Source organism: Streptopelia decaocto, assembly GCF_964273445.1.
Source record: "Streptopelia decaocto genome assembly, chromosome: 1".
Taxonomy (NCBI): Eukaryota; Metazoa; Chordata; class Aves; order Columbiformes; family Columbidae; genus Streptopelia; species Streptopelia decaocto.
The window spans coordinates 31112728-31127417 of NC_138663.1; the positions used below are offsets into that span (position 1 = coordinate 31112728).

The 14690-nt window shown below is 36.0% G+C and overlaps 1 protein-coding gene across 7 annotated transcripts in view; it reads left to right on the plus strand.

Annotated features, from left to right (window-relative positions):
• NRCAM (neuronal cell adhesion molecule) overlaps window positions 1–14690 on the plus strand; it is a gene marked incomplete at both ends in the record, with an annotated part of 69616 nt that overhangs the window by 22764 nt on the left and 32162 nt on the right. For all 7 annotated transcript variants that reach the window (XM_082070379.1, XM_082070376.1, XM_082070377.1 and 4 more), the window contains 10 exons: window positions 3469–3612; window positions 4609–4720; window positions 5046–5212; window positions 5296–5443; window positions 5996–6120; window positions 8410–8511; window positions 10873–11070; window positions 11184–11254; window positions 12103–12328; window positions 12600–12715. In XM_082070379.1, the coding sequence (XP_081926505.1) occupies window positions 3469–3612; window positions 4609–4720; window positions 5046–5212; window positions 5296–5443; window positions 5996–6120; window positions 8410–8511; window positions 10873–11070; window positions 11184–11254; window positions 12103–12328; window positions 12600–12715 (1409 nt within the window). The remainder of the gene's footprint in view (window positions 1–3468; window positions 3613–4608; window positions 4721–5045; window positions 5213–5295; window positions 5444–5995; window positions 6121–8409; window positions 8512–10872; window positions 11071–11183; window positions 11255–12102; window positions 12329–12599; window positions 12716–14690) is intronic.

A 14690-nucleotide genomic window follows, 5' to 3' on the forward strand; every position in this document is an offset into this window, starting at 1 on the left:
GGATCACATCTGGCAATACTTAAGCAAACCGGACAAGCATAAGTCCGTGGGCCCTGATGGGTTGCACCTGCAAGTGCTGAGGGAGCTGGCAGGTGTCATTGCAAGGCAATCTTTGATCAATCATGGTAGCTGGGAGAAGCACCCAAAGACTGAAGGAAAGCAAATGTTACTCCTATCTTCAAGAAGAGCAAGAAGGGGAACTCATGGAACTACAAGCTGGTCAGGTTTGCCTAGATCCCTGGGAAGGGCGTGGAGCAGCTAACCCTGGAAACCCTTCCCAGGCATATTAAGGACAATAAAAACCATCAGGAATAGTTGGTGTGGCTTCACCAAGGAGGAGTTACTCTTGACCAACTTGATAAATTTCTATGATGAAATGACTGGCCTGGTTGATGAGGGGACAGTAGTAGATATTGTCTACCTGAACTTCAGGAAGGTCTTTGACACTGTCTCCCATAAGATCCCCTGTTGCAAAAATATAACAAGCTGTTGATGTATAGACTGGATAAGCAGACAGTGAGGTAGACAGAAAAATCACTGAACGGCCAGGCCCAGAGAGTGGTGATCAGTGGCATAAAGTCTAGTTGGAAGCCAGTAGCTAGTGGTGATCCCCCAGGGGTCAGTCCTGTTTAATGTCTTTGCTAGTGATCTGGATGATGGAGCAGAGTGTACCCCCATCAAGTTTGCTGATGACACAAAACTGGGAAGAGTAACTGATACACCAGAGGGTCATGTTACCATGCAGAGGGATCTCAACAGGCTGGAGAAGTGGGTTGACAAGAACTTCTTGAGGTTCAAGAAGGAGAAGTGCGAAGTCCTGCACCTGCGGAGTAACAACCCCATACAGTAGTGCATGTTGGGGGCCACCCACCTGGAAAGTAGCATAGACGGCAATGTGCCCTTGTGGCAAAGAGGCTAATATCCTGGGCTGCATTAGACAAAAGTATTGCCAGCAGGGCAAGAGAAGTGATCCTTCCCCCATCTGGACACAGTCCTGGGCAGCTGGCTGTAGGTGGCCCTGCTTGAGCAGGTGGTTGGACCAGATGACGTCCAGTGGTCCCTTCTGACCTCAGCCATTCTGTGTGTGAGTGCAGCAGTGTGCGCTTATTATTAAAGCAGCTGGATGATACAGTGTCTAACTTTTTGGTTGCACTGCAAAACACAGCATAGCACATAAGCATAGACGTGTAGGTTCTGTTTGTGTTGCGTGGGAGGACAAGGTGTGTCAGAAGACAGACTGTTGAAGAGATGCCAGTCTCAGCAGAGAGCTTTCTGAAATCAGTGCCCTTCAGCGTGCAGGTAGCTAGACCAGTCAAAAGGAAGCACTGACTAACAGGATGTTTTCCTCAGGTTTGGACTGGTTTTTGGTTTTGGTTGGGTTTTGTTGTTGTTGTTGTTTTTGTTTTGTTTTGGAGGTTTGTTGTTGTTTTTTTAACTCTTAGGACCCACAGTTGAAACCCTTTTCTGAGAACAGGCACCTACCTCTTTTCCTTATAATAACTGAAGGGGAATATCTCTTATTTTCCTAAAGTACGTCACTGGGAAGGGAAGATGCTTCCCTTCTTTTAATGATAGTTAATGGTTAGATCATCATTTTAAGATCCAGTTCCTTCTTCATAGAGGGTTCAAACAATGGCATCCACCTCTCTGGAGGGGCCCTACCAACAGCATGTAGGGTGTTATGTATGGGAGCGAGTGTAAGAGGGGAGTCCGTGCACCCATTACAGATGTCGGCTGGGGGGAGCTGTGGGCTGATCTACCTCCTGGGAGGGTGACTGCATATTTTCCATTTAATGGTGATTTGTATGCAGAGACAGACCACTGCTCACAGCTGACTGGTCTGCCTGCTGGGCGACTCACCTGCTCCGTCTATTTGCAGACCATGAATCTTTTAATGAAAATGACATTTACATAGAATAGGAAGCAATGGGGAACATGGAACACAAATAAGCAAAACAGGAGAAAAAGAAGTGCTAGCAATCCAGAAGCCCAGAGAATAAGCATTTAAAATTCCAGTAGTACCTTTTTCTTCCTTTCTGAAATCTTTGATTCTGTGATATTAATTTGAACTCAAAGTGATGGAAGATAAGAGTTAAAAATTGAGTTGAAAACTGGGTTTGAGGCATCTTTTTGGAAATCGATGTTGTTACTTTACCTGTAAAGTGGCATTAAAGTTCACCCAAAATGGAGATACCCTTAAGCAGGATCACAGAACTGTGGTCTCCTTCATCTGTTCCCTTTCATTCTTCTCTCTTAGGGAAATCAGTAACAGATACTTCAGCAAATTTGAGAAAATGAAGGAGAAATTCCCCATTTTTCTTTACAGATGAGTACTGAGATATTGCTGAATAAAAAGTGGCTTTGCCACTTAAAAAATTGATGTTAATTTAGTTAATCTTTTCTGGGAATCCAAAGAAATTAGAAATTATATTATATGGAATATATGGAATAATATTATACTTATTTCCTCAAGTTCTATTAATATATACAGGTGTAAATTTTGATGATGCAGCCAAACCATGATGCACTTATTTATGCATATATGCATTTATTTTTAATATTACTATATAAATAATTTCACCATTAAGTTTCAATATTAATAATACATTGAGGCGTTTTGATTTAATATTTACTTAAAATACTAAGCTATAGTTTGTGCATTTTTGCGTAGTACAGTGCTACAAGCTGTTTTTTCTCTGTTCTAGCTCTCTGACTACATCCAGATGTATCATAACTGACCGCTATTATTCTTCAATAATATCTCAGAATTTTATTTTCAGTTATATTCTCGTTCATTCTGAGCTGCAAGAGCTGTTCGACAGCTCAGGCTACTACAGAACGGTTGAGGAAAATGCGTTGTAGAATTCTTATGAAAGGGAAAGAGTGCCACCTACTGAATTACTATCATGGCTCTTGTGAAGACTCGATTTTGTGTGAAATAATTACTTCTGTTTTACTCTGAGATAATTTTCAACTGAGTAAGGCTCTGTTTATAATATTTGGATAACTATTTATGGTATAACAGCTGACTGGAAAGCTGAAACCTTTAAGTCACAGAGGATGGTAAAGTTCCAGTGTCATTCTGACATAATTTTCTTTTGACATTCAGAAATATTGCCTTATTTTTTTCTAGATATTGCCTATATTTGCCTGAATCTTGTCATATCAGCATTTTTCCTCTGTAATACATGCAAAATATTATCTCAGCTTCGCTTCCTTGAAAAATAAACAGCAAGAAAAGAAAACTCAGAAAACAGGAACTCTGCCATCTCGAGTTAAATATTTGTAGAACTGGAGTAACTTTCTTAATCATATTGAAATTCAGATCTTAATCAGTGAACAGCCACCAGGAAAATAGAAGAAAGGTTATATTGCTATTTCAAATTGTTTCTTCTTTTCAGAAGTATGAAACTTCTCATCCAACAGCAGTTTAAGGAAAACAATATTTCTTTTTCTTTACACCAACAGTTGCCCCAGAAGATCCTAGCAGAAAGGTAGATGGTGATACCATTATTTTCTCACATGTGCAAGAAAGGTCAAGTGCTGTCTATCAGTGCAATGCTTCTAATGAATATGGATACTTGCTAGCAAATGCTTTTGTCAATGTTCTGGGTAAGAAATAGATTTTACATTTTTCGGTTTTCTTGTGTATTCAGTTGTCTCCTGAACACAATTGCATGCTCAGGTCTTGCTTAAGGTCATCAGTGGGAGTGGGTGTATTTCCTGAGCCCTTTCAAAGGTGAGGATGTACATACATTGGGTTTTGTAGGTTATTCCTGAATTTTACTTTCACTGTTTCTAAGTAGCAAGGATAGTTGTAAAAGCTGGGGAAAACTTGGAAGAAATTTTCACTCTTATTTGTTTGTTTGTTTATGTAAATCTAGCAAATGAAAACGTGACAAATAAGACAGGAATTAATATTCCTTGCACTAGTATGTTTCAGTATACTCTCATTGATTGTGGGTGTTTTGAATCAGTTAAATAGATGATCTCTAAATGGGTATTGCAAAGGGACATATTTATGCATTTGTCTTGAAGGCCTCCCAAGAATAGGTTTCGAGTTACAAGATATTGTGGCCTCTTCAATTGTTTTTGCTGAATTTTACAAAGCTAGTAGCAAAATCCTGGGCAGAAAGGCCTTTAAAGACTTACCCACAGGAACTGGCAGATCTTTTGTTTGAGGGACACTGTCTGTTAAATGAAAGAATTCACTTTGGTTCCATGGTTCCTTTAAAAAATGTAGGTGTTTCACCAAAAATACATCTTACCTTCATTCTGCCTGCAGGTTTGTTTGAAATTATGTAGTTCAGTCTGTTCCCAGGAGTTTCTTTTCTTGAAGCATATTCTAATCTAAATTTTCCAAATGAAATAACTGCCTCTGGTGCACATCCCTTTTACTTGAACATAGGGAAGAAGCATTTGTTTTTCACAAGATACTTCTCATACACTAATGTTTCCTCAGGCAGTAGAACATATTTGGACCTCGACTGAGACCAGAAATCACTTCAGAGAAGGATGTTAATATATCATTATTTAGGCCATTCTTGATGTCTTAGTATTCTGTATTTGCATCTTGGTATCTATATCCAGATATCTTTGTCTTTTCAGCTGAGCCACCAAGAATTCTAACTACTGCTAATAAACTGTATCAAGTCATCGCAGATAGTCCCGCATTGCTGGACTGTGCTTATTTTGGTTCACCAAAGCCTGAAATTGAATGGTAAGCTGTAGCTGTTACAATTAAGTTATATAAAAATAGCCTGTTATATTCTATGGAAACAGACATTTAAATCCTTTAAACTACTCTTACTCTGTTTACGATTTTAAAATAGTTTATTTTTACATCTATGCTGATTATAATACACTGTAAAATATTACGGATACTTAACAGTTAAGTTATCCCCACAGAATCAAGTTTAAATTTTATTATGTGATTCTGTCTGTGTTTTCTAATGTGGCAGTCTCAAGTTTGCATTTTCTGATAATAAAATACAACAGAATTTAACTATGATGTTGGATAATGATAATACTTTTTTTATAAAAAGGTTTAAGGGAGTGAAAGGTAGCATCTTGCGTGGAAATGAATACATTTTCCATGATAATGGAACCTTGGAAATTCCAGTGGCTCAGAAGGATAGTACTGGTACATACACGTGTGTAGCAAGGAATGAATTAGGAAAGATACAAAATGAGGTTCATCTGGAAGTTAAAGGTAAGAAATTCATCACTCTATCATCACAGGTTAGTGTAGAATTTCAGACTTTCTAAATGTCTAATAGTCATTTTATATTTCAGATCCAACTATGATAATTAAACAGCCAGAATACAAAGTGATTCAGAGATACGGCCAAGTTTCATTTGAGTGTATAATAAAACATGATTCTACGCTATTACCAACAGTTATATGGTTGAAGGACAATGATGCACTGCCAGATGATGAAAGGTATGGACAAAATAATTTTCCTTTATTTTTAAATTTCTGATTTCTTTTGTGCGCTCCTTTTCCTAAATTTTGAAAGGAACATATTGACCTGTTGAAATTTTCTAAAGATGATTGACAAATATCAGCACTACCCCATACTTGATGACTAAAGGACTCACCTAGTGTGGTACAAATATTGAGATAGAATTCAAAATAAAATTAGATGTAAAAATTTTTAGTTGTGTACAGTGGTCATGTATAGCAATTGTAAGGAGAAGATAATTGGCAGAAGAAGCCAAAGAGATAATGGAAGACTGTTTTTCTCTAGCTCACAGATAATTAAAAGTTGTTTGAGTATATTTGGAAAGAAAAACCACATTAGGATAGACAGTTACTGTTGAAAGATGGTCAGGAGCAATGTAGAAAAGGCTAACATCTCTCATAGCTCACTATTATTATTGCTGACTAGGTATTTGCTGAAATACATAAGTCAATGGGATTTGGTAATATCTTATGCAAGTTTCTTAGTACCCGTTTTTGCAAAATCAGTGGCTGAATCTGTTGTATTTACAGGTTTCTAGTTGGTAAAGACAACTTGACCATTATGAATGTAACTGATAAAGATGATGGAACATACACTTGCATAGTTAATACTACTCTGGACAGTGTTTCAGCCAGTGCTGTGCTTACTGTTGTTGGTAAGAATACTCTCAAACTTTATGATAGCGGAACTGTGTTTAATTACTGTTAAGTATGAAAACAGCATGGAAAGCACAAACATAGTTTTGATTTCTAGGACAGGATAAGGGAAATGTCACCTATTTGTAAATGTGTTTCAGTTTTTTTAAGATACAGTCTTAACCTAAAGTTTGCCTTTGAATCATCTACTTACAAAACGGTCCAGCAGCTGCAGGACACATTCATTTTCCTGCTATATAGGCTTTTAATTTGGATCATGTCTGAGCTAACACAGTAGATTACAAATTGCAGAGTACTTGAACATAAACATGTTATCTCAGTAATCTCTTTTGCAGCTAAATTATACTTCAGAAAGACTGAGCATGCTTGATTGTATGACCTCAAGGATTTTATTTTTAATAAGTTCTCTCTGTTAAGTTTCTATGATTGCAAATTGTTGTAAAATATATTACTTTGCTCCTTGTCCCAATTCGTAAGAAAGATTGAAGTAGGTGTCCTGTTACTTGAATTCAAGCTGATATTCAAAGTCAAGTATGCTTGTGGTTTAAAATGGTTTTGTGATCTTATTCTTATCCAGGAATGACACATGCCAAATGTCTAGTACTTATTTAAAAGTTTTTATAGCATTGCTTACTTTCTTTATTTTCTTGATCTTGATCTTGATCTTGATCTTGATCTTGATCCTTATTTAAAAATGGATAAAAATTCAAGTACTTTTATAACTTTTCAGTGAAAAATTATCAATGTATTATTGAAAATTTACTCTAATTTACTCCAAATAAGTTAACTTCTCTTTGTCTCTAATAATTATAGTCTTTACCTACAATATTCTGTTTCTTTGGCTACTAATTGATTAAATCCTTTATATTAATGTTCTTTTCAGCTGCTCCCCCAACTCCAGCTATCATTTACGGTAAACTAATACGAAGTTCTCTTTTTACATCATCTGCCAGATATATTTCTCATTTGCCTATTGCAAAGTGCAACAGTTGTTTTTGGTTTTGTTTTTTTCTCCCCCTTTTTCCTGTGATTGTGTTTGTGTGTTGTGGTTTCATTCTGTTTTACCAACTGGTTCATTAGTGGAGTACTGGACTTAGGAATTTTACAGTGCAGGCTGCTTTGTATTTTAGGAAATAAATAATTTTCAGAGATAAATTATTGTTAATTAAGGTTTGTTACAGTGTCATAGTGGTTTTCTCATAGAGAACACTGTAACGGAAATTAGTTAGATAACAAATGAAAGATCTAAAAGGTAAATCCACCTGTTCGTTGAAAGATAATTCATTATCAAATAATTTGCACCAACCAAATTGTGGTATGTTTTGACATTGCTTTTAATGACCTCTTTGTAGGCTTGGTGTACTTTATTTCATAGTTTGTGTACACTTTACTTCACTCATAGAATGGATAGGACTATATTGAACAGTTTGGTTTATGTTTTATGAGATTGCTAGTAAGTATTTTAAAACTAAAGATGACATTCCCCGAAAAAATCTGTCATCCAGCTACAGTCTTAAATTTGTCAATATACAGCCTTTAATTTTGTAGCATTTTTTCTGAATTTGTATTTTAAAATACAAACGGTATGCCTGAAACACTTTTGAGTGACTTAAGCACATTTATGTAAGTCCTATCACATTGAGTGAAAATGCTTATGTATTCTTAAATGAACCTACTCATTAGTCTTGATTTTTGTGTAACAAATCATATAATGAATTATTTTCAGCAATTTGGAATGGACAATTACATCTTTATGCATTATGAGAATGTACATTGTCAGCTTGCTTGGTGTTTCAGGACTTTTTAAAAGTACAGCAAAAAAATTACTTAACAACTTGCATTTATTTTTTATTTGAGCTATACTTGTCTTGAATTCATATGCTAAATACATATGATTTTAGAAAAGTATTTTTTAATGTGAATGCTTCTTTATTTTCCGTGTTTTATTAAATATTTATAGTTACAATAGATAATCACCCATAATCATTCAAACATGCATTTCATATTTCTTTGCATCTCGTTACATTTTTATACCACACTGCAATCAGGTGTAGATGACATCAAAAATAGATTCTTGTTAATGTATAGAAGTTTCCAGATACATCAGTTCTTCATTTTATCTCTGTTTTGTAGCAATTGCATGTTAATGGCCATTCAGTCATGCTTACGTGAGTAGATCTGCCCTGCTGTATTTGTGGAATTCTTTTGATTGGAAAGTAAGGATTTTTTCAAAGATGAAACAACATGTTCTGGTGTGATGGTTTGCTGTGTGTTCATTTGATTTACAGCTCGGCCAAATCCACCCTTTGACTTGGAGTTGACAGGTCAGCTAGAAAGAAGTGTTGAACTCTCGTGGATACCAGGAGATGAAAATAATAGTCCCATTACAAGTATGTTTGTTTGTATCTGTTGCATCATGTTAACAGCATTACGTTAACTGTCCTCAGATTCCAAAGACTTCTGAGATAAATTTTGTGTCCAGCATGGAAGAATGGTAAATTCATTCACTACAGTTGCCATTTATTTACATAACAAAAATTCAGTGAACTTCCTCTACTATACAGCGAAGCAGAAAAACTTATTTACTGCCCTGAAGAGCTGGGGTTTTGATCCAAAAACCTGTGCTAGTTAACATAGAAGTTGATACTGATATGAGCTCTGTCTGACAAAATTCAGCCTTATGTATTTGTGGAGGTTAGATTTGCTCATTAGTTGTATGTTTCTGAAGGAGGGAGCTACTAACATCTTGCATTATCTCTTTTGTAATTCCCATGAATTTGAAATAGCATCAGAACCAATATCTTTAGGGATTGTCCATTGCTGCTAAAACAGAAGTTTATTCTTCATGAAAATATAATGTAAAAAAAAAAAATCATTTTTTTACTTGTCTAGATAGTTGAAGGAATAAAGCATGTCCCTAGCACATACAAAATAAACATCTATAAACTTTTGAGACAGGAAATTGGTCTTAATGCTGTTATTCCTTCTAGTAGAAGGGAGGAATGCTGAAAGATACACTTGCTTATATTGAGCAGAGAGGATGGAGGGGGAATTTAGGAGGAAGGAAGGATGTTACTGTTTGTTTTCCAAAAAATTATAGACTCAGAAAGATTCATCGGGGTAACTTTTTCATTATAAGCAGTGCTGGTTTTAATTATGATACAATTTATATTGCTGCATAGTCCCCTGAGATCCTGCAAAATAGGGCATTTCTTTCACAAGTAAACCTATTAGTGCTGCTGCTGCTGTCATTTCAAAATGTAGATCAAGACTCAAGGATAGCACTTCATAATGAGTGATCCTTTTACACAAGTAATATGATTGACATGCTACAATCTCTGAAAGCTCAAATAGATTATTTTTCCTTGAAGTGTCCTATAAATTGTTTTAGTAGAGTTGCAGGCAGGATGCTAGTTGCTAGGGAAGCAAAAAGCAGTAGTGAAAACTTTGTGGGCTCATTTGTTTGTTTGTTTGTTTGTTTTTAATTAGCATGTAAGATTTTCACCTTTTCAACAAAGACTTTGGTGCAGAAAGCATCCCATCCCAAGACCTTTATCTCTGAGCACACAGACAAGCTATAACTGAGGCAGGATTTGGGGCCAGCTCTCCCTCTTTCTTACTACTCAGGTCAGGATGAAATCTGCAAGCCTTAAGTCTAGAAGGGTGTGATTAGTACTTATCTTTTATACTTCTTGAACATCTTGGCTCCTTAAATTCTTGTAGATTTTTTCTGTGTAGTACTGTAAGTATTCTTCTAAAAGCATTTTCTAGATACTTCTCAGAATGTCTTTAGTAGTGCAAACAGGATGTATTCTGAATCATATTCTGGTCTCTTGTCCACACCTATACATGGGATAGGGAAAATTTTTGTTAGACAATATACAAAGATTTGATACTCATGTAGATTTCATATATCTAAACTTTAAGTTCCATGGAATATACTCAGACTACGCATTCTTCTCCCATTTATTTACTGTATCCTAACAATTCCTCCTAAGTGTTTCAAAATTTATATCTCATACGTAAGATCAGAAGCTTTTTTGGCTGCTTCACAGCTGAAGAAAATGTCCTTTTGTCTTTGATAACGAATATTATTTTCTTTTTGGAGTTCTACAAACATGTTTGTCCCTGAGGTTATATACTCTGTAGGATCATTGTAATGTTCACACAGAGAACTCCCAAGAAATTTAACTTCTGAATATACATTCCTTGACTTAATTTGAAGATACTGAAGAGTGCTCTCAAAAAACTTCCTCAAGTATTGATTCTTGACTTTAAATAGTTCTTCACTAATCCAGTCTCATTGGGGAAAATGGAATACTCAGAGTTTTAATACTGTACAGGTACTTCTTACTGACAGCTTGATATGGCTAAGATCAATATATTTGACATCTGAATGTTACTTTTACATCAAAATTCGAATCTTGTCTCACTGTCTTGCTGTGATAGTTGAAGGGTTCCTGTTACATTAAAATCCAGTACCTGAGAGAGAGCACTTGTAATATGTTACCTGGCAGGTAGCTGCATTTTTGAGAAGAGCAAATAATAAAAGAGTGTTTCTATTACATTTCTACCTAGTCAGTACTTTTGAGATCCACATTATAGGTCTGTGTTCTCATTTATGTAATTATATTTCAGTTTCCTTGATTTTTAAAAATGTTGATTGGATCAATCCCTTCTGATTAACTCGTTCAGATCTAGGAAGGTGTTGCAAGTTTTGACATAAAGTTGGATTCGATTTCTGTTTACAGACTTTGTGATTGAATATGAAGATGGGCTGCATGAACCAGGGGTATGGCATTACCAGACAGAAGTTCCTGGAACTCAGGCAACAGTAAAATTGAAGTTGTCTCCATATGTCAACTACTCATTCCGTGTGATAGCTGTCAATGAGATTGGCAGAAGTCAGCCAAGTGAACCATCTGAGCAGTACCTGACAAAATCGGCAAGTAAGTAATTATTCCGACTTAGCAGTGATTAATTTGTACTATAAATGGCATTGAATTTGTTTGGAATGCAAACAGCAGTCATTCTTGTTCACATGTAAATATTTTATTTTTAGACCCTGATGAAAATCCTTCTAATGTACAAGGGATAGGCTCAGAACCTGATAATTTGGTAATAACATGGGAGGTAAGTTTGTTTTCTGGAGCTTTAATTTATTTGCTTTTAAGTCTGTGAGTAGCATTTTTTTTTAGAATAATAATAATGATCTATCTGCAAATGCACTATGAGAATACCCAACATGTTGTTTGCTTAAAATATTATTGAAAAAGAGTAAAATCCAGACATTTTCCCATCTTCATTTTCAGGGAAAAGCTGCATGCAGTATGAAAAAGCAAATAAAAAATTAAGGTGCCGTATTTTCCTTGAGTGATTTCTCAAGATAAGGCATTAATTTGCTAATACAGGATGCTTTGCTGCCAATTTAGGAAACATAAGTATGTAAATTGTGGTTTGACTCAAGCAGAGTCTTATTTTTAGAATGCATTCTAATTTCAATTCTAATGCTACCCTCCACTCTTGTTGATTAAATTATTTTGCACTCTTTCAATCAGAAACTTGTGGAAAAGTTTTCTGTATCATGCCCTTACCATCATGACAGAAGTTCAAGGAGAGCCATGTAAACTAATTTCCCATCCCAGGCAAGAAACATTGCCTAGGAAACAGTTTTTCCCTTTTCCACATCTTAAGAAATACTTAAAAAAAAAAAAAAAGTATACAGAAATCACAATGTATGGTTGCATGAGAATTAGCCAGATCACGTTTCAATGTGATTTTTACTAATGAATGAAAAACAACTGAACTGACCTGTAAAAGCTAAATTGCATGGCTTGGAAATTTCAACAGTGCTTCCCTGTCACAGAATACAGTGGTCAATTTTCAGCAAAATTCTAAAGAAGAATCAGTACATTTCCTTTGTGACTTTGGATTTTTCAGATGCTTCGGATTGTTATTAAAAATATTTCTTCTCATTTTAGTCTTTAAAAGGTTTTCAATCTAATGGCCCAGGCCTTCAGTACAAAGTCAGCTGGCGTCAGAAGGATGTTGATGATGAATGGACATCTGTTATAGTTGCAAATGTATCTAAATATATTGTGTCCGGTACACCGACTTTCGTTCCCTATGAAATAAAAGTACAAGCTTTGAATGACCTGGGATATGCACCAGAGCCATCAGAGGTGATTGGACATTCAGGGGAAGACTGTAAGTTTTGTAGTTTGACTCAATTGCACTAAGTAGAAGCCACTATATGTATAACCTAAGTGGATATTTAAAATACTAAAATGTTGGAAAAGGGGGATAGTAGTTATTTTTTTAATTAAAATGAATTTGGAGACAATAAGGCTGAGGTCAGCTTTTTAGCATAGGAACACTTCAAGGTACTCCTTGAGTGCAATGCAAAGATTCATTCTGAAAATTATGTCCGTGTGGTGTCTCACTCTGACATGGTCCTTGTTGCATCCTTTCCACACAGTGCCCATGGTTGCTCCAGGCAATGTGCAGGTTCATGTTATTAACAGCACATTAGCAAAGGTACATTGGGACCCAGTTCCACTGAAAACTGTCCGAGGACACCTTCAAGGCTACAAAGTAAGTGCAGTCTAAAGCTTTCTGTTCCTCATTTATTAAAGCAGATCACTCTTCCTATAGGAGACTGTAGCCACATAGAAGTAACTGACACACAAGAGGACTCCTGCCTTTCAGTGAGCTCACAAGTTTTGCTGACAAGAGCAATAGCGTTGATAGAATTCATTTAAAGTTCAGCAATGTTCCAGCCTTGTAGCACTAGCCTCTCGTGACATCGTCCTTGAAGAAAAATGAGATGTGTTTACAATTAAGTTTGCACACATTCTGTAGATGAAAAAAATGATAATAGTTTTACGGATCATATTCTAAAAGGATACTTACAGGATAAAGAGAAATAGTTTCAGTAGGAGTCTCTTTTAGGTCTAATGCTAAGATTACTCACCTTCTGCTATTAATCACATCTTTAATACTAAGCAACTGGCCACTTGCTAGCTTATGCTGGATGCCATGTCCTTTTGGAGGCCAGGAAAAAGCTCAGTTTAAAAGCTGAATTTAAAGAGACAGGAAACGGCAGAAGATTTGGAGAGTACATAAAATTGAAGGAAACTTGGTGTAAGATAACGTGCTGGTTTTGATGATAACTGAGAAAGCTGTGTTGGAGTCAAAAGACGGTGATTAATAGGGAGTGGGAGACAGAAAGACTTCAAGGTTAGAAACTGGGAGAACTGGTGTCCCTGGAGGACAGGGAAAATCTGATGGCAAAAGTTGCTTCAGAGGTTGTACTAGAAGCCCATCAGAAGAAACCGAAGAGTGGAAACTGCAGAAGCCTGTTTGATTGTAGAGGGAAGAGTGGAATGAGAGGATATTCTGCCTTCCTATGCAACAACACAAGAAAATAAAAAAGAATTCCTTCTTTGCTCCTCTGCAAGTATACTAATAAATATATTCTAGCAAAACAGACTAGTTACACAGCTCAAACTAGGTTACTTTGTAAGACAGTCTAATTTGAGCTGCTTCTGTTTAAATGAAAGGAGGAAAAAGAAATATTTGAGAAATGAAAATATTAAAGAATATTTGGAGGAGAATAGATGTACACCATACCTACAAATGGAGGACTAGTATTCAAGAGCATTGAAACTGAACTTTAGTGTGTTACAGCTGGTTACCACATGAATGTGAATTCCTAGTATGTGAATGTCACTTACCTGGCTCAAAATGCCACCATCCAGACAGACTTAAGCTAGTTTTGTATGAGCTAGCATAAGTATATAAGGTTACCATGGTGCTTTGCCCTAGGTAATAAACTCGGCTGAGAAACAGGACTTATTAGTCTGTTACATGTTTATCTCTTAGATGACGGTCTCCTATCAGCCTGGTATTTCACACACAAAGAGGCAACACAAAGAAAACGCTCATTATGTGAGGATTAAACAGAATTTAGTGAAGTTGATCCTTATTATTAATCCAGTTACAGCAATGCTAATGTGTATAATCCAAATCACCAAATTTCTGTTAAAGATCATTTAGAATACCAAAAAATCCATAGACACAAATACTTGCCCTTAAGATCTCATCTGTCAAAAGCATAGTTACAGTGAGTTGTCATCATTGCAAGTTTAGATGGACATTTATTTTTCCTTAGACTTGGAGCGTCTGAGGGTTATTTTCTGTCCTGTATTTGCTAATTGGTTGCATACTTTCCTCTCCAGCAGATCTAAGGGGTTAGTCATGTCATGATTATTTTTGTTTAGTGTGTTAGACCTTCTCTCTATACAGTATGATTTTTTTCTCTGGGGAGGTGAACCACACAATTACACAAAGCTAAGCAAAACTGAAGCTAAAATTAGTCAATAATCATAAATAAAACAAGCTCAAAACCACAGGATTGACAACATACCTGATCACTGAGTAGTTTTGCTGTTATGGCTGGGACAAGTGAGACAATGCTATATCCCTGAGTAAGTTGAAGATGCCACAAAAGTTTCTTAAATAGTTTTTGCAGACACAGCCAAATCAAGCTAAAATAGGTTAAAAACTA